This window comes from Lepus europaeus, chromosome 5 (genome assembly GCF_033115175.1).
Source record: "Lepus europaeus isolate LE1 chromosome 5, mLepTim1.pri, whole genome shotgun sequence".
Taxonomy (NCBI): Eukaryota; Metazoa; Chordata; class Mammalia; order Lagomorpha; family Leporidae; genus Lepus; species Lepus europaeus.
The window spans coordinates 132703804-132731517 of NC_084831.1; the positions used below are offsets into that span (position 1 = coordinate 132703804).

General features: G+C 45.5%; 1 protein-coding gene across 4 annotated transcripts in view; it reads left to right on the plus strand.

Moving 5' to 3' along the window:
* The first annotated feature begins 13440 nt into the window (after window positions 1–13440).
* Window positions 13441–27714, plus strand: part of POU2F1 (POU class 2 homeobox 1) — a 182637-nt gene continuing 168363 nt past the window's right edge. For 3 of the 4 annotated variants that reach the window (XM_062192677.1, XM_062192678.1, XM_062192679.1), the window contains exon 1: window positions 13441–13509. In XM_062192677.1, coding sequence (XP_062048661.1) covers window positions 13449–13509 — 61 coding nt within the window. In that variant the 5' untranslated portion in view covers window positions 13441–13448. The remainder of the gene's footprint in view (window positions 13510–27714) is intronic. The other variant, XM_062192680.1, reaches the window with a different exon arrangement.

The following is a 27714-nucleotide window of genomic DNA, read 5'->3' on the forward strand; positions in this document are numbered from 1 at the left end:
CCTAATGCCTACTTAACCCACACTGGTGAGTGCCACGTAGATCAAAATAGTCTGAGGGCTGCCACTGTCGCGTAGCAGGTAAAGCGGCTGCCTGCAGTGCTGGCGTCCCATATGGGCGCCGGTTCTAGTCCCGGCTGCTCAACTTCCAATCCAGCTCTCTGCTGTGGCCAGGGAAAGCAGTAGAAGATGGCCCAAGTCCTTGGGCCCCTGCACCCCCATGGGAGACCCAGAAGAAGCTCCTGGCTCCTGGCTTTGGATCAGCTCAGCTCCAGTCATTGCGGCCATCTGGGGAGTGAGCCAGCGGATGGAAGACCTCTCTCTCTCTCTGTCTCTCCTTCTCTCTTTGTGTAATTCTGCCTTTCAAATAAATAAATAATTCTTTTTAAAAAATAGTCTGGAGGAAAGGATGCATAGTTTTAATTCTGGAAATGATATGTATGGGGCTGAAGGGGAAGAATAACAATAACTCAGTGAGAGACTCTGTTAGCCCCCCCGCCCCCGATTCTGCTCAAGGGGATGACTTTGGTGGCTCTTATGTCACTGGCTCTTGCCCTGGCCACCCACGCAGGGCTGGTCTCTGTGGGCACTTCTGGTGAGTGGTGGGGGTGTCTCATGTGATCCTACCACTGCCTGCAGTAATAGGAAACACTGGGAAAGCACTGTGATCCCCATTTCACGGGAGTTGGGGTGGGGCTGGGGTGATCCTGAAGCATGGACATTTGAGTCTCTGAGTGCACTGTGTGAGGTTAAGCAGTAACAAGGATCAGTCTCAGCCCAGCAGATGCCAGCATGCGCACCTCACCGTTCCCACACCCTACTCTGAGCAGCTACCCGCAGTATCCCCTTCACTTACTTCAGCTTCCCTCTCCCAGCACTGTTTTTGCTCTTGGTTGGTGCCCACTGGTCCTCTCTCCCAAAGCACTGCATTCTTCGATTTGCTGAAATGGGACAGAGTTCTCTCTCTCTAGTGTGTTAAACTCTATCCAAGGAGCAAAAAAGCATCTGGTGCCCTTCTATCCTACAGAAAGTTTAGTAAGTTGGTCTTTATAGACTGGGCTAGAATGACAGTTTTCGTTCTAGCTGGTATGAGGTATGGGGCACACATGCCAGCTACCCTAATGGGTCAGGCACCCGTTCTGTTTAGTCAATGCTCTCAAGATGCTGGGTATTCCCATTGGTTGAGCTATGTAATTAACACACAATTATTCTTAGGTGTTTAAAGTTAACTGAAAAGTGATCTCTGTTAAATATAAGAGTGGGAATAAGAGAGGGAGGGGATGTACAATTTGGGACATGCTCAAGCTGACTTGTCCCAAGTGGTGGAGTTAGAAATGTGCCAGGGGATTCCAATACAATCCCATCAAGGTTGCATGTACCAATACCACCTCACTAGTCCAAGTGATCAATTTCAGGTCACAATAGACCATAATGATAAATCTAAGAGTCAAAGGGATCACACAAACAAGACTAGTGTCTGATAATACTAACTGATAGAATAAAAAAGGAAGAGAACGATCCAACATGGGAAGCAGGATACACAGCAGACTCAGAATGGCAGATGTCCTAAACGGCACTCTGGCCTCGGAATCAGCCCTTAAGGCATTCAGATCTGGCTGAAGAACCCATGAGAATATTTTAGGCATGGAAAGCCAAGACACTCTGGGGGAAAAAAAAAACCCTAAATGAAAGATCTCTGTGAGTGAGATCCCAGTGGAAAGAACGGACCATCAAAGAAGGAGGTACCTTTCTCTGAAGGGAGGAGAGAACTTCCACTTTGACTATGGCCTTGTTGAAATAAGATCAAAGACAGAGAGCTCAGGGGGCTCCCATGGCCTTGGGAACTCATAACTAGAGCCTGGGGAGATTGCTGATGCCTTAAACAAGAGTGGCAATTTGTTAAGTCAACAACAGGAGTCACTGTGCACTTACTTCCCATGTAGGATCTTTGTCCTTAATGTGTAGTTCAATGTGAATTAATGATACGACTAGTGCTCAAACAGTATTTGGCACTTTGTGTTCTGTGTGGGGGCAAACTGATGAAATCTTTACTTAATATATACTAAATTGATCTTCTGTATATAAAGATAATTGAAAATGAATCTTGATGTGAATGGAATCGGAGAGGGAGTGGGAGATGGGAGGGTTGTGGGTGGGAGGGAAGTTATGGGGGGGAAGCCATTGTAATCTACAAACTGTACTTTGGAAATTTACATCTACTAAATAAAAGTTAAAAAAAAATTTAATGTACAGATGGCAAAAAAAAAAAAAAAAAGATGCTGGGTATTCAATCTTGACTATTCCCTCTGCTACAAGAGGACCTCCCCGAAAGACCCCATAGGTGAGAGCTCATTGGAATCTCAGCTAGAAACTTAACCCAAGAGTGGACACAGTGCTCACCCATCTTCTTGAAAGACAAGGATGGGCTTGGCTGTCCTATCAGGATCATTGAGAACAGTTTTTCTCCCATTAGATTCCTTAGCTGTTTGAGTAAGTATTCTTACGCTGATCTACCTCACCCTGATAGATACGAAGGAACCTCAGAAAGTTTGTGGAGAAATGGAATTAAAACATAACTTTATTTAGGTGAAGAAAGTCTTGAAATTCACATATAGTTTTTTATAACGTGAATTTGCCATGAGATTTTTGAAGACTCTTCGTCTGCATGGACATCAAAATGATTCCATCAAAATAAATTCATCTTTTAATTCTATCCTCCATGATCCTTTTGAAGTGTCCAAACACGGCTGAACATTAGCAGTATGCACTGTATGAGCTCCATCTGCCTGCTCTAACCCAACTGGTTGTACTAAGAGGGGAATGAGCATTATGATTAGTTTGCATTTCTGGCAAGATAACAAAAGGCAGAACTCCTTTTGTATTAAAAACCTTCTATGTTTATGATCATTCTGATAGCTGTTTGTAATTTGGCAGTTTTCATTTTGTATTTTTCAAGGTAGGTTGCTAGCTGCATTTAAATTTGTGATTGTTACAGCTTGTTGATGGATTAGTCTTTTGTTATCAAGTACTTTTATCCCTTTTGCCTTAAATTCCATTTTTTCTGACAACAATATTGCTGTAAAGGAAATAGTTCATGCTTTCTTCTAGAACTTTTATTTTTATCTTTCGCTTTTATATCTTTGAACCACTAGGAATTGATTCTGGTCTAAGTGAAACATACAGATCCAATTTGCAAAACTGGATTAATTGCTTTAATATAGAGTCTTTAAATTAATTAAATATAAATGTAATTTACTGTTTCAATTAATTAAATATATTTAAAATATAATATTAACATACACACATATATTTACTTTTTGAAATATATGTTTGTATCCATGTATATATAGATATATTTGTTTTAAAGTGTCTTTCTCATTTACTGTTTATTAATTTTGCAATTACCTCTCCCTCACTTCCCGAGATTCTTTTGGTCTATAGCTAAACCTTATGATGGTGGTTAGGGGCTCCTGTAACATTAGAAGGACCAGGGTGTGGTTTCCCCACTTCCTGGTTGTGAGACTGTCTTCCTTGGCTAAAGCCTCAATCTGCCATAAAGCTGTAGCCCTAGGCAGAAGTTAGGCAGTGCTTTTACTCAGCCTCCATTCACAAAGGTGTGTAACAACGGGAAACAACACAAGTGCAAGGCTGTTCATTGTCATGGGGGTGAGTAACAGGAAGCATTTGTGAATAGCCCGTGTCCAGCAGAGGACTGGTTGAGTAATCATGGTTCATGTGCACTATGAAGCCTACACATCATATAAAAGAACAAGTAAAATCTCCATGTTCTCATATGGAGCAATCTCCTGTATGCACAGTCAAATGAAAAAAGCAAAATAAAGAACAGTGTATGTAGTATGTACTTTTGTGTAGGAAAGAGAAAAAATTAATTATGCAAATATAGTTGTTAAAAAAAAAAAAAAAGATGTTAGGGGGCCGGTGCTGTGGGGTAGCTTGAGAGCTGGTTGGAGATATGACTGCTCCATTTTCCATCCAGTTCCCTGCTAATGCGCCTGGGAAAGCAGCGGAAGATGGCCCAAGTGCTTGGGCCCCTACACTCACTCAAGAGACTCAGATGAAGCTCCCAGCTCCTGGTTTATGCCTGGCACAGCCATGGCCATTGTGGCCATCTGGGGAGCGAACCAGAGGATGAAAGATCTCTCTTTCTCTCCCTCCCCCTCTCTCTTTCTCTGTGTCTTTCTTTCTCTTTTCTGTAACTCTGCCTTTCAAATAAATAAAAAATAAAATCCTTTTTTTTTTTTTTAATTTGACAGGTAGAGTTTTAGACAGTGAGAGAGAGACAGAGAGAAAGATCTTCCTTCCATTGGTTCACTCCCCAAATGGCCGCTACAGCCAGCGCTGCGCCGATCCAAAGCAGGAGCTAGGCGCTTCCTCCTGGTCTCCCACGTGGGTGCAGGGGCCAAAGCACTTGGGCCATCCTCCACTGCCTTCCCGGACCACAGCAGAGAACTGGACTGGAGGAGGAGCAACTGGGACTAGAACCTAGCGCTCATATGGGATGCCGGCACCACAGGATGAGGATTAACCAAGTGGGCCATGGCACCGGCCCCCAAAAATAAAATTTTTAAAAAAAGAAATGTTGGGATAATATTTAGCAAATGAATGAAAATGTTTTCCTAAAGAGGAGGGAGGTGGTTGATGAATGGGGTCAACATGAGACTTTTCTGAACCATAAAATGCTGTAGTTTTGCTTTATAGAAGATGTGTCTATTAAAATAAATGGAATTATTAAGAAAAAGCCACCACTTACCAAAAATGTGTGAGTAGGAGTGTGTGTATGGGGGGGGGGGCAGGATGCTTCAAGCTCAGAGTCTGATTCCGGTACTTTCCCTTGGCGATGCTGACATCCCGGGCACCACTGCCTGCTGCTGGGTTCTACCCAACAGGTGGTCAGCGGTGGACCCACTCACTACCTGCATTTGTGTGCTTTTCTGGGGCCATGGAGAGGATTCTTACCTTGGAGGAGGATTTCTCTTTCCGTATTTTATCTATCGTCACTGTGTATTTAAAGCAGGGGAAATGTTAGGACCTGTGAAACCACTGTGCCAATGGAAGTCCTTTAGTTTTAACTAGAGAAAAAAATGGAAAAAAATCCTTTAAAAATATCTTTTTTTCTTCTTTTGAAAACCCACTCCACTCAGTCTTGCTAAATATTTCTTGGTTGATAAAGCATTTTAGAATGAAATATTTAAACTTGAATTTTCAGTATAAAAGATCATATTGCAAATAATTTAAAATGTCATTGATTGTAAAATGTACCATTAAAAATTGCTTAAACTTTATTATTAAACCCCTTATAAGATAGATACATCTTGATATCAAAGATGCCAAAATGTGAGAAAATGTGCATATTAGAGCAGATAAAATATAGAATTACAAATGTAGTCCCACAACCATGCTTAGCTAGCTTAAAAGAGAAAAAAAAAAAAGAGAGAGAGAGAGAGAAGTATAGATGTATGCTTTGAAGATAAAAAAATTGGATTAAGCGAGTACTGATCCTAGGGTGTTCCAAAAATCCAAAGGAAATGCTTGGCCCGGAGCAATGCCAAATGTATGGCAAGTGCTTGATTAATGTTTATGATAAATAAAGGCCTCTTGAATGACATTGGATGACCACTAAAATGTAAGGAGAAGTATGCAAGAAAATTTCTTTTAAACAGTGTTAATCACAGACTATAACTAGGTCCTGCATTTTCAAATTGAGAATAAAAAGATAAAATAATTGCAAAGAAAATAAGCACATAAGTTGATATTCCAGTGAAAGCGACAAATGTTACATAGGCTGACAATCATGGGGGGAGATCAGCACTGCAGGTGTAGATTTGGGGTTCGTCTTCAAGGGAGAACGGTTGAAATTGTGGAGATGGATTATGACACCAAACAGGCTTGCAACATGAGAGACAGACAAGGGCAGATCCTGGGAGAGAATCTGTTAGATGGGAAGAGGAAGATCCAGTGAGGAAAATCAAGATGAGACTAGAGAGATAAGAGGAGAAACCAGAGGGCGATTTGTCCTTGGGGCCAGAGGCAGAGAGGGTTTAAAAAGGAAGGAGCGATCAACAATTGTCAAATTGCCGAGAGATGGGACAAGATGAGGGACGAAGATGTCATCAGATTTGGCAGTTAGGAGGTCATCAGTGACTTCCAATAAAGTAATTTCAGGACAATGATTGGAGCAGATGTCAGATGATAGTGGGCTGATGCAGGGAGAGTTTATCTAGAAAACGCTTATGAGAAAGGATAGGAGGAGGCTGGACAAATAGGAAGGGCAGAAATGCAAGCGGTAAATGCAGGGGGCGAAGCAGGAGCCTCGTAAAGGACTGAACGTGTAGGTACAGGAGGAAGGCAAGTTTGGGGGGCAGTCCAAACTTGGGGAGCGATCTGGAGGCCGAGAGGGTATGGAATCAGGCAATCTTTGGTTCAGTTTTTAGCCTTATTGTGCGGCTTTTGGTGAATGACTTCCCCTTTGCTGGTAAGAAAGGAGACAGCCACTCCAACAACATTCCTACAGCTAACTCCAGTACATTTCTAAGAGTTTTTTCTTCTTAGGATTTTAATGTAGGCTGATGACATAAGCCCAAAGCACAATTCTCTGAAAGAATCTTACAAGGGGACAACATGATGTATTCAAGAGCACGGCTTTCTGAGTTTGGCTTTTAAGAGTATCTAGAGGTGAAATAGCAGGTGGATTTCATTTTGCATGCCAATGCTGATGAGTTGCCAATGGCTGCCCAAAGCCCCAGTAAGGAAGAGTCACGTCTGGGCAACAGTCTTGGCTTTGCAAAAGAAAGGGTATGGATTAAAGCGGTTGGCCCCGGGGCTTGGAAGAGCAGTGTCTCATATTTGCTGACCGTGAACTAGAGGGGTAAGAGGCTATGTATCCATCAGAAAGTTCTCCACCAGTGCCTTTGCACTTTTACACAAGTGTTGAACTAGAAAGATTTCCATATACATTCTCTGAGTAGAAACAGTCTACATCATACCTCAAGGGTAGAAACATAAATTGCGGTAGTCAGCTACAGTCAGTAGGTTTGAGGTCCTTTAATTAATGTTAAGACATGTGATCAGGATACATTCATTGTCCAGCTGCTCAAGAAGAAGGGTCTTGGAAATATATGGGGCAGGATCAAAATCTTACTTGGGGCTGGCGCCGTGGCTTAACAGGCTAATCCTCCGCCTTGCGGCGCCGGCACACCGGGTTCTAGTCCCGGTCGGGGCACCGGATTCTATCCCGGTTGCCCCTCTTCCAGGCCAGCTCTCTGCTATGGCCCAGGAAGGCAGTGGAGGATGGCCCAAGTGCTTGGGCCCTGCACCCGCATGGGAGACCAGGAGAAGCACCTGGCTCCTGGCTTCGGATCAGCGAGATGCGCCGGCCGCAGTGGCCATTGGAAGGTGAACCAATGGCAAAAAGGAAGACTTTTCTCTCTGTCTCTCTCACTATCCACTCTGCCTATCAAAAAAAAAAAAAAAAAAATTCCAAAATCTTCCTTGGAAGAAATTTCTGGGAACATGGACCAACAGGAGATCCATGTCCTGGTGCTTCCTCTACAATGGTAATGATCATCTTACTTTGAAAACTTTTTTTAAAAAAAGATTTATTATATTTGTTTGAAAGACAGAGTTACAGAGGAAGACAGAGAGAGAGAGAGAGAGAGAGAGAGAGAGAGGTCTTCCATCCCCTGGTTCACTCCCCAGATGGCCGCAGTGGCTGGAGCTGAGCTGATCCAAAGCCAGGAGCTAGGAACCAGGAGCCTTTTCTGGGTCTCCCATGGGGGTGCAGGGGCCCAAGGACTTGGGCCATCTTCTACTGCTTTCCCAGGCCATAGCGGAGAGCTGGATCAGAAGTGGAGTAGCCAGGACTAGAACCGGCACCCATATGGGATGCTGGCACTTCAGGCCAGGGCTTTAACCCCCTGTGCCACAGTGTCAGCCCCTTGAAACCTTTTTAAAGGTACTGAAACCAATCTTGCTTTTCTTCAATGACATATCCATATTATACCATGGTTGAATCTTCTAAGACAGTAACACACATACACAAAAGATCTTCAACAAGTTCATGGAAAATGTATATTATAAAAAAAAGCATGAATTTCAAAAATTTTTGCACCAAACTAATCTTTTAATTTAATTTCCCCTGAACTTTCTGAAGTGCCATTGTATGTGCACATGTGTATAAAGTTTTTTTTTTTTTTTTTTAAAGATTCATTTACTGGGGCCAGTGCTGTGGTGTAGAAAGTTAAGTCTCAGCTGGCGCCGCGGCTCAATAGGCTAATCCTCCGCTTTGCGGCGCCGGCACACCGGGTTCTAGTCCCGGTCGGGGCGCCGGATTCTGTCCTGGTTGCCCCTCTTCCAGGCCAGCTCTCTGCTGTGGCCAGGGAGTGCAGTGGAGGATGGCCCAAGTCCTTGGGCCCTGCACCCCGTGGGAGACCAGGAGAAGCACCTGGCTCCTGGCTTTGGATCAGCGCGGTGCTCCGGCTGCAGCGCGCTGGCCATGGCATCCATTGGAGGGTGAACCAACGGTAAAGGAAGACCTTTCTCTCTCTTTCTCACTCACTGTCCACTCTGCCTGTCAAAAAAAAAAAAAAAAAAAAAAGTTAAGCCTCTACCTGCAGTACCAGCATCCCATATGGGTGCCAGTTCGAGTCCTGGTTGTTCCACTTAGCTCCCTGCTAAGTGAGCAGTAGAAGATGGCCCAAGTCCTTGGGTCCCTGTACCCACATGGGAGACCTGGAAGAAGCTCCTGGCTCCTGGCTTTGGATTAACCCAGCTCTGGCTGTTGCGGCCATTTGGGGAGTGAATCAGTGGATGGAAGACCTCTGTGTCTCTGCCTTTCTGTAACTCTGCCTTTCAAATAGATTAAAAAAAATCTTTAAAAAAAAACACACTTATACCATGTTTTCAAACAAAATCTCATCTCTTGAACAACAATTTTTTTAAACATTGAACTGTCAACTTCATTTATTTTTATTTATTGAAAGACAGAAAGACAGAGACCTTCCTTTTACTGGTTCACTCCCCCAAATACCGAGCAGCCAGAGCTGGGCCAGGCTGAGGCTGAGAGCCCAGCACCCAGTGTGGGTCCCCCCAGGGGAGTGGCAAGGACCCAAGTGCTTGAGCCATCATCTGCTGCCTCTTGGGTGCATGCATTAGCAGGAAATTGGAATCAGAAGTAGAGCCAGGCATTCCAATATGGAATGCTGGTGTCCCAAGCAGCATCTTACTCATTGCACCTCCTGCCCCTAGAATCTTATCTTGAATGCTACTATAGGCAAAGCAGAGCCATTTGGCCAAAGAGAAATGGAGGACTTGTTTTTCATGGTACTTCAAGGTTGCCCTTGAGGGCCTCACGGAGCATGGTTTGAAACCTCTGCCTCAGAATTAGTAAATGCACATGCCTAGGCCACTAAATAAATTAATTTGGTTTACCATAATGCTGATCTTTGCAAACAGGTGAAATTGGGAAACTTTTTTTAAAGATGATTTTAAATTTAGTTACCAAGGCAATTGCAATTATTAAAATGCATTTTCCAGGGTCTGGATTCCTCAGTTTTTAATAAATGTATGTGGCAGCACCCACCAAGAGTTAACTTCCACACAAGGAAGGCTGTGGCAATCCCACTGCAAAGCTTCCCTTCGGCCTATGGGGAAAAGATTTGTCTCTTGCTCTTCACGCAGTGTCTTGAGAACAACAGCACTTTGTGAACCAATAATGCTGCAAGAACTTCAGAACTTCCGTCTGCACATCTGCACTCTACACAGCAGGAAGGAGAGAAGGGAAGAACAAACCTACTTCTTTTAAGAGATCTCCTGAAAACCGCACTGAGTAGCTCCTCAAAACTCAATAGCCAAAATTTAGTCACCTGGCCACATAGAGCTGCAAGGAAGCCTGGCACGTGGCACTGTAGCAAGACACCTGGACTCATTCTCATTGGTGTACTAAGACTGTCACTAGGAAACACACAATAACAGCAACATCTGGTCAGATGAACCCTCCAGCCTCTGTACCACTTCTGTGCTGTGCTCTCTGTGTGTGGTGTATACTGCTAGATGTACAAAGGTAAATATCCCAGCATCTCTGTTAGTGAGAAACTGGAGTCCAGAGACAGAACTGGGAGTCAAGCCCTGGTACTCCAACTGGGGCATGCAGGCGTCTTAACTACCAAACACCTAGCCCACATTATTATCTTTTAATTGTATTTCTCTAGGAACTTTCTGAAGACTCCTTACCTAAATCTGTATTACCACTACCACAATCAGGATACAGAATAACTTCATTCCCCCAGTCCACCTGCCCTGTGTAGTCACACCATCCCCCACTACTACCCCTGAAAAGCATTCTTCTGTGTTCCATTTCTCTAGTTTTGTTATTTTATCAGTATCAAAGAGATGGAGCCAGATAGAATGTAACCTTTTGAGGCTGGCTTTTTTTTCACTTAGCCTAATTGTTTTTTAAGGTTTATCTTACTTGTTTAAAAGGCAGAGTTACAGAGAGGGAGAGAAAGAGAGAGGAAGAGAGAGAGAGAGAGAGAAACCTTGTATCTACTGGTTCACTCTCTAAATGGCCACCATGACTGTGGCTAGGCCAGAGAGAAGGCAGGAGGCTGGAACTCCACCCAGGTCTCCCACATGGGTGGGGCCCAAGTACCTGGGCTGTCTTTCGCTGCTTTCCCAGGCACATTGGCAGGGAGCTGGATTGGAAGGGGAGCAACTGGGTGCAAGGTGTCCAGTGCGTAACAAATCTTCCCAGGCAGACGAATCGATTAATTCACAGGTTTTTATTGGGGTTCCGCTCCCGGGCGAAGTTCCACGGCCCCAACAGAGCAACAGAGCTGGGGCCAGGGAAGTCGCGCGTCAGAGATTGGGAGAGCTCCTTTTATAGATTCAGGGCATGGGGGTTAAAGGTTGAGGCGGGTCTGATCCTCATTGGTTAACCTTTAGGCACCCGCAGGGACCTTGACAAGGACTTTTCTTCCCGGAAAGTACAGGTAGGGACTTCTCCATTCCCGGAAGTGTAGGCCTTCCCTCCTTGCGGATCCCAAAGCTACCACTAGGATGCCGCTGTGTCACAACCCAGAGCAAGAATAAAGTTTTTGAGATCTACTGTTCTTTTATCGCTGACTATCCTATGGTATGAATGTACCTGTTTGTTAAGACACTACCTGTTGAGGGACATTTGAATTGCTTTTCATTTGGGGCAATTAATATAGTTGCTATTTGTGTACATGTTTTTGTGTGTACTATTTTCATCCCTGTGTACACTTTTTTTAAAAGACTTATTTATTTGTTATTTGAAAGTCAAGAGTTACACAGAGAGAGGAGAGGCAGAGGGAGAGAGAGCGAGTTCTTCTATCCACTGGTTCATTCCCCAGTTGGCCGCAACTGCCAGAGCTGCACTGATCTGAAATCGGAGCCAGGAGCTTCTTCTGGGTCTCCCATGTGGGTGCAAGAGCCCAAGGACTTGGGCCATCTTCCACTCCTTTCCCAGGTCATAGCAGAGAGTTGGATTGGAAGTGGGGCAGCCGGGACTTGAACTGGAGCCCATATGGGATGCTGGCACTGCAGGTGGCGGCTTTGCCAGCTAAGCCACAGTGCCAGCCCTATGTGTACACTTCTATAATGAGATTACAAGCTAGGACACCTGCTAATATGTTATCTTTCCACACTGAAGGATATTTACTTTTAAACCAAGAGGCAAAATTAAGTTAAACAGTGAGTTCTTTTTCTTAGTAGAAACGATTTCAGACTAGTTGCTCTCAGAGCTGGGATTTGAAACTTAACTTTATTTCAAGTAAGGTTGATGATTTGGAGCCTTTCCCTTCGGTAAATACTGGTGAATGTAGCTTGGGCCATATGTCCAGACTGTTACATGGTTAAATTTTGCATTTCATCAACTGTTGGTTGGTGTGGCTTGAAATAACAAGATTATAGGGTGGTCCAATTATTTGGTTGGAACAGTCATGCGCATGTTGTAAAGCTTAATTAGCATGAATGGATCAGTCCCACCCCACATCACCGGCTGTCACTGACAATAGCTGTAACAGCATTTGCACAGCGTAGGGAATCTAAGATTCTAGAACTCAATTACGAAAACTTTAGTGGTTAAAATAACTGATTCTTCCTCAGACAGAAGTTTTTCATAGAATCTTCAGTTCTACCCAACAGAAACTTTGGTCATTTATCTCTTCCGGACTAAGGCTGATTTTTTTTAAACCTTTCTTTGCTTACCACGAAATACATTTTTTATATTGCAGAAAACTTTGGAAAAATCTTGATATTTATTAAAAACCGTAAGATACTGCGACCCAGGTCTTCCCCGGGGAATTTTTATCACTGATAAAGAACTCTCAGCACGTTGCGACAACGGGACAGCTTTCACCCCGGTCACGTTTACTCCGCGTGAAATTCACGGTGACGGTGCTGCCGGTTTCGACACTTTTATTTCCCAAGCCGTCACCCTGCCGCTAGGTTGGTTCCAGGAGCCCAGGGGAAGCCGGTCTGCCGGCGGCGCTCGCTGGCCAGGGTGGCGAGCCGCGCGGCCCGGGCGTTGGGAACAAGTAGAGCAGAAGGGATTCGGGGCCAATTACAGCCACGGCCGGACACTGCCCCTCGCGGCGGCAGCGGCCGGGGCTCCAGCGCAGGCAGAGTTGGGGGCGGGGAATCGTGCGGATTCAAATGCAGAGCGGGACGCCCGCGCGTGGCGCAGCAGGTGCCTCGCGGCCCGGCTCCCCCGCGGCGGCCGTTTCCGCCCCTACCTGCCCACAGGGCCGGAAATTATCTAGCAGGGGAGCGGCCCCTCCATTGTTGTCAGGGTTTCAACCACGCGGAAAAAGCCTGAGCAAAGGGACGCGCGGAGGGGTGCAGGCGCTGGCCGGCTGCCGGGCCCTCCACGTGTCTCCACGCCCACGGCCGCCGCGTCCTCGGTCCCTCTTCTGCAGTGCCCGCGGCCACTGCGGGGAAGCCGGAGCAAAGTTGGTGGGGAGCCAGGCGGGAGCCAGGCGGGAGGGCGGACAGCAAATACAGGCGCTTGATGGGTTACGCTTCTGAAGGGTGCGAGCACGAGGGGGCGCATGCGCGGCTCCCTTCGGGGCGCCTGGAGAACGCCGCGCACGCGCAGAACCCAGAGGCGGCGTGGGCGGGGGGCGCTGTAAAAAATGTAGGGAAGGGGTGACTGGCAGGTTGAGGGCGCCTCAGCCACCCAAGGACCGGAGCGGCCCGGAGGCGCGTGCGCAGAGCGCACGAGGGGGTGGAGCTCTTCCAAGGGGGCCGGCGGTGAGCAGCGCCGGCCTCGCGCGCCCCCTGGCGCGCGCCCGGGGAGAGCCGGGCACGGGAGGGGGTGGAGAGGAGGGAGGAGGCAAGCGGGGCGGGAGGGGGAGGGGAGCGGGAGCGAGGGAGGGTTTATCGACCGGGCGATTTTGGTTAAAATATTCAAAATGGCGGACGGAGGAGCAGCGAGTCAAGATGAGAGTTCAGCCGCGGCGGCAGCAGCAGCAGGTAATCATTACAGCATTTTACATATTCATATTCATACTCAAGCCCGGCTCCCGCTGCCCCCCCCCGCGACTTAGCATAATTTATTAGTACTCAGGATTATTATAATTAACGGCGGGGAGATGGGGGGCCGGGGAGCACGGAGCCCCCGCCGGGCGCCGAGCGGAGGGGGAAAGAGGCTCGCAGCGGCCGGGCGGCGGGGGAAGACCAGGGGCAAAGGGGGCTGCGATCCACCGCCCTCCTCCTGCCCCCGGCCCACCCCGCCGCCGCCCCGCCGGCCCGCCCGCCGGCACCGGCCCTCCTCCGCCGCCGCCGCCTGCCCGCCGCCGAGCCCGGACCCGAGCGGGTCCGCGGCGGGGCGGCGGGGCCGGGGCAGCGGCGGGGACAATAAAGACATTTTACATATTCATAGCTGCCGGGCCGGCGGGGCGCGGCGGGGCGCGGGTGGGGGGGCGTGGAGGGGGATGGCGGTGGCGGCGAGCACAATGCCGGGCGGGCGGCGGGCCGGAGCGGACCCCGGCGGCCGGACAGTCGCACGCGTCCGCCCTGGGGAGCGGGCCCGGGCCGGGGGGCCTGCCGCCGCGGGGGCGGCCCCGAGGGCGGCGGGCTTGCTCCTGAGGAGAGCGCTCCGCCCGCGCTCGGCCGCCGCCGCCGCCGCCGCCCGGGGTCCGAGCGGGGCTGAGCCCGGGGTCACGGCCCCGGCGCCTCGGCCGCGCCCCGCTCCTGCCCGGTGTGGCGGCCCGACCCGAGCCGGGCCTGCGTCTAGGTGGGTAGGGGTGAGCGCGGCGGCGGGGGTGGGAGCCCGCGCGCGGGGTCCGCTTCGCCCCCTTGGTTGCAAGGGGCCCTCCTCGGGCGAGGGGAAGTTCACCTCGGAGGGCATGTCCTCCGCGGCCACTCAAGTGTCCCCTCCGTCGGCCGGCAGCTCCCGGGGGTCCCAGCCCGGCCCCCCTGCGCCCCGCCGGCCGCGCCGAGTCGGGTCGGAGGTCCCTGGCGTGGTTCCGGCTCCGTGCTCCCCGCTCTCGCCGCCTCCGGCCGCGCCGGGCCGGGGGCCGGGGGCCCGCGAGGCCCCCGAGCGCGCCGAGGCCTCCCGCGCCCTCCGTGGCCGGGGCTGCCCTCCTGCCCCGGGCGGCCGGCCTGACAAGCCCGCGGGGTGCTCGGCTCCCCCTCGCCCGCGGGGCTCCCCCTCCCTGGCGCTGCGCCGCCGCTTGCTTGCGGGGTGCAGGGTGCTCTCCACTCGGCGTCTTCGCCGAACCTCTTCTCATTTGAATAATGTCTAATTCGGGGAGGTTTATATTATTGAAATGGCCGCCTGGCTTTCCCCGCCTCTCATGTTTAGTAATTCAGACCTTTAATAACAGCCACTCACAGCCCAACGCCGTGTTTATATTTTACATTCGCCCCATGTGCTTTTGTGGTTCGATATGATTTTTTTTTTCCCCTTGGCAATCCACAGGGCTGTGAGATCAAACCCTGGCTGTGCCGGGAAGAGAAGCAGGGAGCTAGGCCTTGGCTCCTCTGGCAGTAGTCTAGGCCTCAAGTTCCCTGCCGCTTGATTTATTTACTAATAACCGCAGTGACTCCCCCACCTACTGCCCCCCACGCACCCCTCCTGCGCGGGCAGAGCAGGCTCTCTTGGGGCAGCAACAGCGAGCACACAGCTCCCAGCTAAGCACCGACTCTGTACTGGTTTGTGTTCTCTGCAAAAAAGACTTTCTTAACAGCTTGCAGTCACATTGGGCCTAGGGGGGAATCTGCCCTATTTCTCATTGAATGCAAATTGGTAACTTTGTTTTGGAGGTAGTTCCTCCCCCCCCCCCCTTTTGTTCCCCACCCCCAAGTTAAACACTTTTCAGCTTTGTAATGGCCTGCAGTATCTGTAAAACTAGTAGTCCCCTCCCCCCCCCATGGGATAACTAAGTAGTTTAGAAATTCCAATTAACACCATTTTCATAATTTCGCAGTGTGGTGTTCTCTTTCCAAGCTCTGCATTCTGATTTAAAAATGGGACTGACATAATTTTGTGCTATCGCTGTCATGGGCTTGCTTATTTTAATTATAGCACTCCTGAAAACAGAAATGGGGTTATATTTTCTTTGAGTGCTTGTGTCATGGTTAAATGAGTGAAAATAGAAAAATAAACACAGAGCATTGTGTCTGCCCTAATCTTGGAACTTAACCCTCCTCCCAGCGCTCTCCTCCCTTTGCTTTAACTTGTCTGGATTGATTTGATGTTTTATCTAGACTTAGGACAGTCGCTTGTAAGAAGCAGATTAACGTTTACTGTGTAGAGGAAATAATCACTTTGAATTTTAGTCATTACCCTGGTAAAGTTTTCTTTAACGTTTTTATTTCGGTGATTGGGGTGTGTATGCATATGGCCATGTACTTCAGTGTTGATGATGGTGTTGCTTCACATTGGTTGTCGACTGCCAGTTGAGGGAAGTACTCCTAGAGTAATGTGTGGCATTAATATGTAAAACCTATGAAATTATGTTAAGGCACTTCATGGCTAGCCGCATAACTGTTTTTGGGGCTTTAGTGTTCAGTTTATTTGTAACAAAACTTCTGGATTTGATGGAGCTTTGCACGCTAATTTCAAGTAACCAGTTCTTACCATTTTTCTCTTACCACACCCCCTACTCCCCAAGTAGGCAGGCCCTGAATGCATCAGCAAAAAAACCCAAAACAACAAAAACCCTCTAGCTTTCATGCGAATGTTAGGTGAATGACTGGCTCAGAGACCTGCGGCAGGAGGCTGGATGGACAAACAGCAGTAATGTGATTGCATGCCTTAAGGAGCACATGTTTTTGTACCCGATTCCCAAGATGTGGTCAAACTGATGATGTCATTGGACAGAGGACAAGGTGCAGTTAATTTGATTTATTGTCCTGAGGTGAAGTGTAGCATTGAAGCCTTCTCATAGGGAAACCATTTATCTTGGGACAATTTCCTTTATAGCTGCAATTTAACCACTACTGAGGCTGTAGATATTTTATCCAATATGATAAAGCGTGCATTGCATTTTACAAGTAAAATTTTAAATAGCAGGATTTCACTGTGCAGGTTTTTGTTATACAGAAAAGGATGAGTAGGAACTGGCTCTCTGTTTTGCTTGGCTTTCCAGGCTGTTGTAAAACTCACTCCCCCAAATTCTCAAATCTTGACTTTGAGTTTTGAGTAAGTGTAGAAACAATCCACATACGTGAGTATTTTAGGTACGTTCCTGGTGAGGCCCTGGACTAAGACTGAACACACCCCAGGCTGATGGCATGAGCATTTGCCTTGGGGCCTACCTCGTTCAATGAATAACACAGATTTGAAGAGCACAAGGGCTATATATTTTAGGTTGGATTATATACTTCTTTAAATAAGTTGGAGTATCGCATGTGCTTTTAGAACAGTTTTCAAAATAAAGATTCAGAATTCTTTTGGTGTTTATCTTAAATTGGTCGGGACAAGCATTTTTGTTGTTTTGATTAGTGATTTTTAAAATTGTTCCACCGCAAGGTAGTGATTTCACTTAAATTTTTTGATGCAACTGTATTTTCTTGTTAGGAATTTCTCGTCATATTTTTCACTAGTTCATCTTAATTTGGTGATTAAAATGTCCGGGGAAGTTGACAGAATTGTGCTGTGCTTACTCCTAACCTTAATTTAGGAGCCATGCCTGATAGAGTAGTAGAGGCTACCTTTGAGCTGCTGTTAGCTTGTAACCTGTCTGTCTCTCTTTCCTATCTGTCAGGCAGCTTTTTTCATGTTTCTAAAAAATCCATTGTCATTCCTTTATTCACTCACTGGACCCATTCTTAAAATGATACTTTCGAATTAAGGTCTTGAAAATTCTTGTGACAGCTGACCAAATGTTTTTAATTTGTAAAGGACTGTTCTGCTTCTGAGCCATTACTATAAAAGTAATTTTTAACCTCTTCCCCCAAATTACTTTCTAATTCCTTTCATTTTGTCATTGTCAGAATCCCAGTAGTTAAGGAAAAAAACAAACAGTGGCTGTTATTGAGGTTGTGCTCTGCCAGATTTTAGATTTACTATTCTCTGCATCAGTAGGTAGTATAAAGAAGAAGAATTAAAATGTTTCATTGCTGCCTATGTTGAAGTAATTGTTAATCTGTCGTACATCTGGCCAGTGGATTTTGGAATAAGTTTAGGGCTCAGATGTTAAATTGCCTTTAGCGAGCTACCAAAGGTGTTGAATAGTGCTTTGAATATCTTAGGGAGGTGGTTCTAAACTGACAGAATTAGAAATTTCAATGTTACCTTTCACAAATGTTTTCCATTAAAAATGAAATATTTGAAGTGTTTCTTGAGTCAGTATTGCTTCTTCTTGAATTTGGTTGTGCTTTTAAATTGGTCACTCACCTTTGTGAATCTCGGTGTCCTTTGTGCTTGCTTGGAAGACTGATATGTGATGGTGATTGCCTTATTGTGAATTATTTTTATTTTTAGTATTGAAAACCTACAGTCCCAATCTTTGCACATTAGGCTTCTTTCAAATACCACTAAAAATAATGGTGTGTGGCTATCATCAGCTGGTTTTTATGAACCAGTAGTGGTTCAGTTATTATGGTTTGGGTGACTAATAAAGATTTGCTATGAAACCTGATTTTAAGCAGGAATGTGTTTTTCCTTAATGGAAGCGATTACATTTAGAAGTAGTCACTTAGTTATTGTTTATAGAACAAAACTAGTCCCAGACAAAACATGCCCTTTTTGGTTACCTGTGTCCTTGTTTCTGGTGGCTCCCCAAATCATAAATGCCTGAGCAAACATACTTACTATGTCTTCAAGGAAATCTAGTATTAGGTGTTAGAGTGAAGGTTGTAGATTTGATTAAGCAACACATCTGCTGCATTGGAGTTTCTGTATCTGTTCTCAATAAATTCTTCCCTGTTTTTCTAGGAAACATTTGGACCAAAATTTTTCTTATGTTTATGTTGCTGAAATACAGAGGGAATACTTAAGGCTCCTGGAGAATAGCAGCTTCCTTATGTATCTTTTGCTGACTATTTTGTATACTATTGCTATTTCATGAGTAAAGATAGTTGAATAACATCATAGATTTTTAAGTAAATTGTGCTGTTACTTCTAATTATGTTTTAAACTGGAGCAAGCTCTTATAAACTCTCAGCAGTAATAGCAGTGGCAACAAAAATAGCATGAATTAGAGCCATTGCCTGACTTACTGCTCCATTTAGAGTATATTTAGAATTTGGAATATGAGAATTGTCTCTGTGAGTTTCAGAGCCTCTGATTTGAAGAAGCTGTTTGTATATGTGGTTTCTAAGGCTCCGTTTTTGCTATAGGATGTTGATTTATTAAGCATTGCTAGGATATCTTTGACTGAGTCAGCTCCTTTGTTATTTAAAAATGTCTTCCTTTTTTTTTTTTTTTTAAGATTTATTTATTGTTTAGTAGAAAGGCAGAGTTGAAGAGACAGGGAGAGATAGAGATCTTCCATCCAGTGGTTCCCTTCTCACATGCCCCCCCAGAGTTGAGGCTGGTCCAGGGCCAGTCCTGGGGCCTGGACCTCCAACAGGTCTCCCAAGTAGGTGGCAGGAACCTAAATACTTGGGGCATCATTTGCTGTTCTCCAGGCACATTAGTAGGACGTTGGATCCGAAGTTGAGGCAGGACTTGATCCCAGGCACTCCTTTATGGGATGCAGCCATCCCAAACTGGTTTAACCATTGCACCACGACTCCTGCCTCCCCCCCCCTTTCCCCTCAGTTAGACAAATACTCAAGCTTTGAATGGATTTATTTAAGAGGCAGAGTTACAGAGAGAGAGAGAGAGAGAGAGAGAGAGAGAGAGAGACATCTTTCATCTGCTGGTTCATTTTCCAAATGGCTGCAATGGCCACCAGAGCTGGGCCAGTCAGAAGCCAGGAGCTTCACCTGGGTCTCACAGCAGTGCAAGTGTCCAAGCGCTTGGGCCATTTGCTGCTATTTTCCCAGGCCATGGAGCAGCTAGGACAGAAACCTGTGCCGATATGGGTTGCTGCTGTCACAGGTAGTGCCTTAACCCACTGTAGCCCCCAGTACCAGCCTCTTTTAAAATACTGTTTGGGAAACTTTATCCAGAGAGAATTAAAAGAAAAAAAAAAAGACAAGATGAAAAGCACAAAATTAAGCTTAGTGTATTTGCAATATTGAAAGTAATAGCAAATACAATTTAATTTATCACATAATTTACATCAATTCTCTGTATAACTTTATTGGCTTTTATGTTGGAATCATAGAAGTAGTATATGAAATTAAATCAGTAATATAATAAAAAAATTATGGTAGGTTTTTTTTCCCCTCTAGTGAGCTTTCTAGAAACTTAGATATTCTCTTGGTTTAGTACACCGTTTTAAAGATTTATTTATTTATTTGAAAGGCAGAGTTAGGGAGAGACAGAGATCTTCCATCTGCTGGTTCACTCTCCAAGTGGTTACAGTGGCCAGGGTTGAGCCAGGCCGAAGCCAGGGGCTTCATCTGGGTCTGCTGTATGGGTGGCAGGGGCACAGGCACTTGGGCCATCTTGCATTCTTTTTCTGAGGCCATTAGCAGGGAGCTGGATTGGAAGTGGAGCAGCCAGGACATGAATTGGCGCCCATATAGCTTTACATGCTACTATACAACTTCAGCCCCAGTACACTTATTTTAATGGTCTGCTTAATTTAAGAATTGTGTTTTTGCTGATTCATACTGCAGCAAGTAAGAATATTATAATCAATCTTTAGTTGAATGTTTCTTAGGTTATAAAAATTGTCTGCTGCATCCTGGATCCAGTGCCAGTCATCTTTGGGATGACAGGGAGATAAAAGAGGGCTGTGGAGGAGTTGGTATGTTTACTTAAGCAGGGAAATTTTTAAGACAATGTATATAATTACATATTAAAATATGTAACAGATAAGGAAGATCAGAGAAGAGATCAGGGTGTGTCCAAGTTTGAATCAGCCAAGGCCTCCCAGAGTGTTATAGCTGGGAGGTAGTTTAGATACAGTCTGTCCTAGAGCTTTCACTTCTTGGTAAGGTTTAGTGACAGCAGCTGTTGAGTAACAGATGAGAATACAAAATCTTGGGACTTTCTAGTGCCCTCCTTGTACCCCCGCCCCATCCTTTCCTCTGCCGGTTACCGGTTGCTGCTGCTGGCCAGGGAAGCTTTCTGCAGAGGTGAGACTTCTAAGTGAAGCCTTGCTGGGCACAAAGAATTTAGAGGGACGGGGAGGCCGTTGCAGAAGGTTGTGTTCAGTGTGTGCTGTATGGGTACAGAATGAGGAAGCCTTTGTTCAGGGAAGCTGCTGGGAGTTTCTGAACCAGGGACTGAGGCGATAAAAGTGATGTTTCAAGATTAACAACATTGGAGTACGAGTTGATTTGAAATAGCAAGGGAGAGATTGGATCCATAGAAACTGATATGTTGCAATTGCAGTTTTTGGTTTGTTGACTAATTGCCAGATTGCTGCCAGAGATACAAACATCATAAAACAATTACCTGACCCTAGGAGACTTTCAGTCTAACAGTGATAGAAATGAAATAGAGCAGCCCAGTTACCTGAGATGGAGTAAGGACCTTTCTTGTCTGGTCTTCAGAAGGAACTGTTAGGTTTCTGATCAGTGCGTTTGTGTTGAGTCTTGTGGACACTGAATCATCTGGTTGACTTAGATTACCTTTCAAGTTGAGCTTAGCGTTTGAGCCAAATTATTAACCTAAAAGAAAGCAAATAGGAATACATGGGCAGCTATAGTAGCATTTCTCTTAGCCTCATTCCTAGTGTTTAATCCCCGTTTTACATCCCTATGCTTGTTATGTATTTCTTTTATTGCTTTTATCTTTAAACTCATTTTATGTTTTATGTGGGCTACCTGTGTCCTTGTCTGGAGTAAGGCAGGTGTAAATAAAATGACTGTAACCATGACATAATAATAATGTGTGTATTTTTATAGTACCTTAAGATTTATAGCAGTGCTCTTATTTTCATTACCTCAGTCCTTTCAGGCGAGTATTATTATACCCATTTTATAGTTGAGTAAAATAAAGTTCAGATTGAGTGACTTCCCAAGGTCATGTGTTTTAAATAAGCATTAAGTGTGTGTGGGGAACAGCAGGACTTCCAGGGGAGCTGTTACTTAGGCCGTGTATTGGGCAGCATTGTCTGAGTTTGGGTTGCCTTTGCCAGACAGTGGAGGATTTTATTTGTTGTTTGTTCTGGACATGCTATGGACAGAGCCCTTGGTTTAGAGTGTTTAGCTGCTAAAGGCAGAGGGGGCATCAGGTTTTGAGCTTAGGTCCACAGAAGAGCAGTACCTGGAGAGGGAGTGATTTGGGGAATAAGACAGTGAATTCAGTTATAGCCAGGTGGTTTGGCATGTTTGGATAGATCTTAGGTTATAAGTTCCTTGTGGAAATCAAAAATTGTTTAGTGAATTAAATGTGGGACAAATATATGAATACTAGGGTTGAGATTTATGCTCATGCCACTATGTGTGGACTGTGCATTGAGTCTGAACACTGTAAATTCTAGACATCTCATTTTGGCTTTGACACTGACTTCTATGGCTGTTTCCTTCAACAATAAGATGGTGATAATACCAGTGTTAGAGGGATGCTGTGGGGAGTAGCAAATTGATAGCAGAAGCATTTTCAAAGTACTGTAATAGTTTCTCTTACATGAGCACAAGAGTAAAATCAGCAATTTTATTACTTGTGCTGCTGTAGAGAAGGAGCCGCTGTAGCGGATGATTGATTCTGTGGAGCACCTCACTGTGGTTGTACATCTCCGTGTGTGCAGCCAGCAGAGGAGTGTACCCTGTTTGTGCTCTGGGAAAGCTTTATAGAATGGAGATACTGCATTAAAGCAAATACAGACTTGTCCTTGATTTCAGACATTGCATTATGTAGCCCCCCCCCCCACCTCCCTGCACCCACATGTGCATTCTTATCCTATATTCCACTGTTTCCTGAAATAAGATGACTCAGTAATTCTACCAAGGAAGTCCCCTAATGGACCACCGCAGGTACAGCACTTCTGTGATCGGCTTTTAAGTTTTCAGGAGAATTTCACCAAAAATTGAGGTTTGGAGAGATGTTTTAACCTTCGCTTTCCTGCACCCTTTTCTCTATTCCTCACCTCCAGTTTGAGAACCCTTGGGTTTTGTTAGGAACCTGTGTTTGAGGTGTTCTGAGAATCTTCGCTCCACTGCCTCCTCCCTTGGGATGCCATGAAGTGTGGTATGGTATAGTGAAAAGGGCAACCTGGCTTCTCGGTCACTAATTAGCTTTGTAACTTAACAAATTATGTTACCACAGATTTTTTTTTCAAAATTTGCATTTGTAAAAAAACAAGAGGAATATCAGACTTTCAGAAGTCTTCTGTGTTATTTTTCAAAGGAAGAAGTGGAGCTGTTCTGATTGAAATTGGACTTTGGGGAGGAAAAGCATCTTCTGCTACTTTCTGTAGTGGCCCTTGACCCATGTAGGAGCCTTAGGCCTCCTGCTGGGCATGATATGAAAACTTGACTCTAGTTTTTTTTTTTTTTAATAAAGGTTTATTTATTTATTTTTGAAAGTTGGAGTTACACAAAGAGAAAAGGAGAGGCAGAGAGAGAGAGAGGTCTTCCATCTGCTGGTTCACTCCCCAAATTGTCCACAACGGAGACAATCTGAAGCCGGGAGCTTCCTCCAGATCTTCCTACACGGGTGCACGGGCCCCAGCACTTGGGCCATCTTCCACTGCTTCCCCAGGCCATAGCAGAGAGCTGTGTCGGAAGTGGAGTAGCTGAGACTTGAACGGGTGCCCATATGGGATGCCGGCACTGCAGGTGGTGGCTTTACCTGCTGTGCCACGGTTCCCTGCCTCTCTACTTATCTTATGGGACCTATCTACCCATTGTTCTGTCTCCACAAATAGTCATCTTTCAAGCCTGAGCTCCTGTCCTACTTTCCCTGAATTTAGCACTTGATTCGTGTTCATTTAGTTAACTCAGCACTTCATTATACCCTGTCTTATTTTCTTTAATTGATTATGTAAGTAAATCTTGTCCTCCTCCTTAGAGGTTTGAGACAAGCACATGCTGCTGGGGACAGAGTAGGCATTCAGCAGTTAATGCTGCATTGATTAAATGAGCACTCCTCTATCTTTGTTGTGATCAGAGTCACCTCTGAACTTTTCAGCATGTGAATGCCCCTGGCTCACCTGAGTTCCGAAAATCTGTATTTTTAAAAGGTTCTACAGGTGATTCAGTAGTGTGAAGTGCTTACTTGTTGCGTTTCAAGATGTGAACAGTGGTCCTCAATTAATGCATCAGAAAGGCTCTGTAATTGTGGGACTTGGTCTAGCTTTTTGATCACTGTCTAGCTTTTTGATTCTGAACAAATCACCTAACTGTTCTAAGCTATGGGATTCTCATTGATAAAATCGTGGGTTGAGCAAGATAAGTAGTTTTCATTCTTTTTTTTTTTTTTTAAACTAAGGAATTCTTCAAAAACATCTTTTGTATGAAGATCAGTAAACACAGCAGATACTTTGAGCACCTTGGCTTTCCTTTGACTACCTTTTAATGGACATGTCAAGGGTAGAGAGCATAGTGAGCTTGATCCTACCGGATGGCTGGTACTGAAAGATGGGATATAGAGTTTAAACTTGAGGCATCCTACTAGCTAAAATATGAACAAGGGCAGTAACCCTAACAAGTATTGTAGTACTCAATGGGAGTATGAACTGATTGTAACTGACTGAGGCTGTCCTTCGGCGTTTGTTTAATTCAATAAATACCGTATTTATTGGGCTTCTACTCCTTGCTGTTCACTCAGCGCAGGAGATTGAGAAGACACTGTCTGTGCCCTCTCAGACTAAGCTGTGCGGAGAGCTCACAGTCTGTCAGGAAAGTCATACATTACCGCTGTGCGTAGTTCAGTGAGGAAAACGTGGGAGGTTCAGAGGGCATTAAGAGCATTCTTAGTTGGCCGGCGCCGTGGCTCAACAGGCTAATCTTCCACCTGCGGCTCCGACACACCGGGTTCTAGTCCCGGTTGGGGCACCGGATTCTGTCCCGGTTGCCCCTCTTCCAGGCCAGCTCTCTGCTATGGCCCGGGAGTCCTTGGGCCCTGCACCTGCATGGGAGACCGGGAGGAGGCTCCTGGCTCCTGGCTTCGGATCAGCGCAGTGCGCCGGCCGCAGTGCACTGGCTGCAGCGGCCACTGGAGGGTGAACCAACGACAAAGGAAGACCTTTCTCTCTGTCTCTCTCTCTCTCACTGTCCACTCTGCCTGTCAAAAAAAAAAAAGCATTCTTAGAGTACTTCTAAAAATACAGGTTTTCATAGCCCTCTGATATTAGGAACTCAGGTGAGCCAGGGGCATTCACATGCTGAAAAGTTCAGAGGTGACTCTGATCACAACAAAGATAGAGGAGTGCTCATTTAATCAATGCAGCATTAACTGCTGAATGCCTACTCTGTCCCCAGCAGCATGTGCTTGTCTCAAACCTCTAAGAGCATTCTTAGAATACAGGAGGATTTGGGAAGGCTCTCTGAGGAGGTGATGTTTACAGAGACATTAGGATGGATCAGTCCAAGGCTGGGTGTGGGAAGTGGGCTTGAAAGTGGCTGAAGGAGGGCTAATGCTGTGGTGCAGTGGGTAAAGCCACTGCCTGCAGCACTGGCATCCCATATGGATGGTAGTTTGAATCCTGGGTGGACAATTTCCTATCAGCTCTCTGCTGAAGCACCTAGGAAAGCACTGGGAGATGGTTTGGGCCCCTGTGCCCACATGGGAGACCTGGAAGAAGCTTCTAGCTCCTGGCTTCAGCCCCTGGCCCAGCCCCAGCCCCAGCCATTGCAGTCATTTGGGGAATGAACCAACTGCTGGAAGATCTGTCTCTTCCTGTCTCTCTATCTCTCTCCCTCTGTAGCTGCCTTTCAGATAAATACATCTTTTTTTTTTTTTTTTTAAGAAAATGGAACAAAGGGAATAGCATAGATGTAGTTCTTGAAACTAGTGAAAAAAACCTAGCACTATCAAGGAACTAAAGTTTGGCATAGTTCAGAAAGAGTAGGTTTAGTTGACAAGCTGATGATTTTCAAATTAGGTTATTTTCATGATCTTTATATTTTTTAGTGAACAGATCCACAGTCACAATTTATGAATGATATTCTATACCTTCCAACAAATGATCAATAAGGCCTCATGCAGGAGGTAGCCCACAATAACAGCTTCTCATAAATTTCAATAGAATATATACATTTAAAATTGTTGTACATGTTAAGTTGCCTTTGAGAATGATACCAAAGTGTATTAAAATTAAAAAAGAAATTGAGGCAGAATGAGAGACAGGGAGATGGGGATGGGGGTGAAGGTCAGGGGAGAGATTGAGAATCTGCTGGTTCACTCCCCAAGTGCTTATAATGGCTAAGGTTGGGACTAGGGCTAAGGCTGGGCCAAGGCTGGAGCCAGGAGATGGGGATACAATTCAGGTCTCCTGTGAGGGTGGCAGGAGCCCAGTTGATTGAGCCATTACTCCTGCCTTCTAGGGTATAAATTAACAGGAAACTTGATTTAGGAGCTGGGAATTGAACTCTGATATGAGACACTGGCATCTGAACTGCTAGGCTAAAATGCTCACTCTCAAAATTGTATTGTTATTTACAGTTCCCCCCTCCCCCAAATCTATCCATTTATTTGAAAGGTAGAGAGAAAAAGAAAGAGAAAGATATCTTCCATCTGCTGGTTTACTTCCCAAATGGCTGCAATGATTGGGCTGGGCCAGTAGCCAGGAACTTTATCAGGGTCTCCAGTGTGCGTGGCAGGGGCTCAGGTAGCTAGGTCATCCTCAGCTACTTTCCCAGGTGCATTAAGAGAGCGCTGGATCAGAAGTAGAGCAAATGGGACTCAAACCGGCACTTCTGTGGGATGCTGGTGTTGGCAGTGGTGGCTTAACCCACTATGCCACAACGCTGGCCCCTGTGTATCATATTTAATAGTGTCAGTTTCTCCACAGTCCCTCCAGCACTGATATTTCCCAGTCTTTTAAGTGTTTTTAAGATTGATGGATGAAAAAGTCTCACTTTTAATTTTTAGGTTTTTGGAATAGTAACATATATTTTATTAAATTTTTATCTTTTTTCTGTATATTTTTCAAATGTAAAACAACGATTTGTTTGTCTTGTATATTGCACTGTTTCTAGCCATTTCAGAGTAAGTGTAGTTTTCCTGAAAGTTATGACTTTTTAGACAGTCTCTTTCCGTGAGTGTCTTTCAGTGCCCACGCCCTCCGGCTAATTCCTGCACCTTTTTCAGAAGCACCTTAGGGATGGGAGTGAACTTGAGTCACTCTGCTCTTTGCTGGTCAGATGCTTTACAGTCCCGCAGTTTCTTTCCTCTCTAAGGACTTGGAACGAAGGAGGGTCATACTAAAAGCTTTCCAGTGCTGGATTACCCTGGGCTCTAAATTAGCCAAGTTTGGGCTTCTCTGGGGCACCGGGAACAAGTAACATAAGGAAGCTGACATGAAGGAAGAAGGCATTTTAATTTCTGAGTGGAAACAGCTCAGCACTGGTATCTGTTAACTGGGGTTGACATATAGCAGTGACAGAATTGCTGTCCCTTGGTGGACAGAAGTATGACAGCGACTTTGAAGGAGAGAGAATGTCTAACAAGGGCATGATTATGCGTGCTGTGGAGTCGAAATGCCTCCCCAGATGGTCTGCTTATTTAGAGAGCTAAGAGGTCAGTAGACTCAGATTGTTGCATGCATAGGTTTTCCCCTCATATGTGGGGCACGGTGACGGCAGGGAGACATCAGACAAGAATTAGGTTGTGGTAAAGTTTCTTTTGTATATTTCCTGGTAGTGTCCTTTTGGCCATTTTTGTCAAATTTCTGTATTTTCCTTTTCAACTGTTGGTGCATTGTTTTTACAGTTTCTAGTGCTACTTGTGGAAGAGTAAAATGTTGATCAATATTGTAAGCAATTTTAACCATATGGTGATCTTGACTATATTTACATAGTCATTATTTGCATTGCTGTCTCTTTCTATAAATAAAAAATATTTTGGGTATTTTCTGATCTTTCCCTCCCCTTCTCCCGTATTCTACTTAATCCCCCTTCCCTTGTTTCCTCAGTTAATTGAGGGTTGACTGGACTTACTAAGCCCACATATTATGTTCTTGAAATGTTCCTCTCCCCTGACTTTTCATGTACTCATTTTTC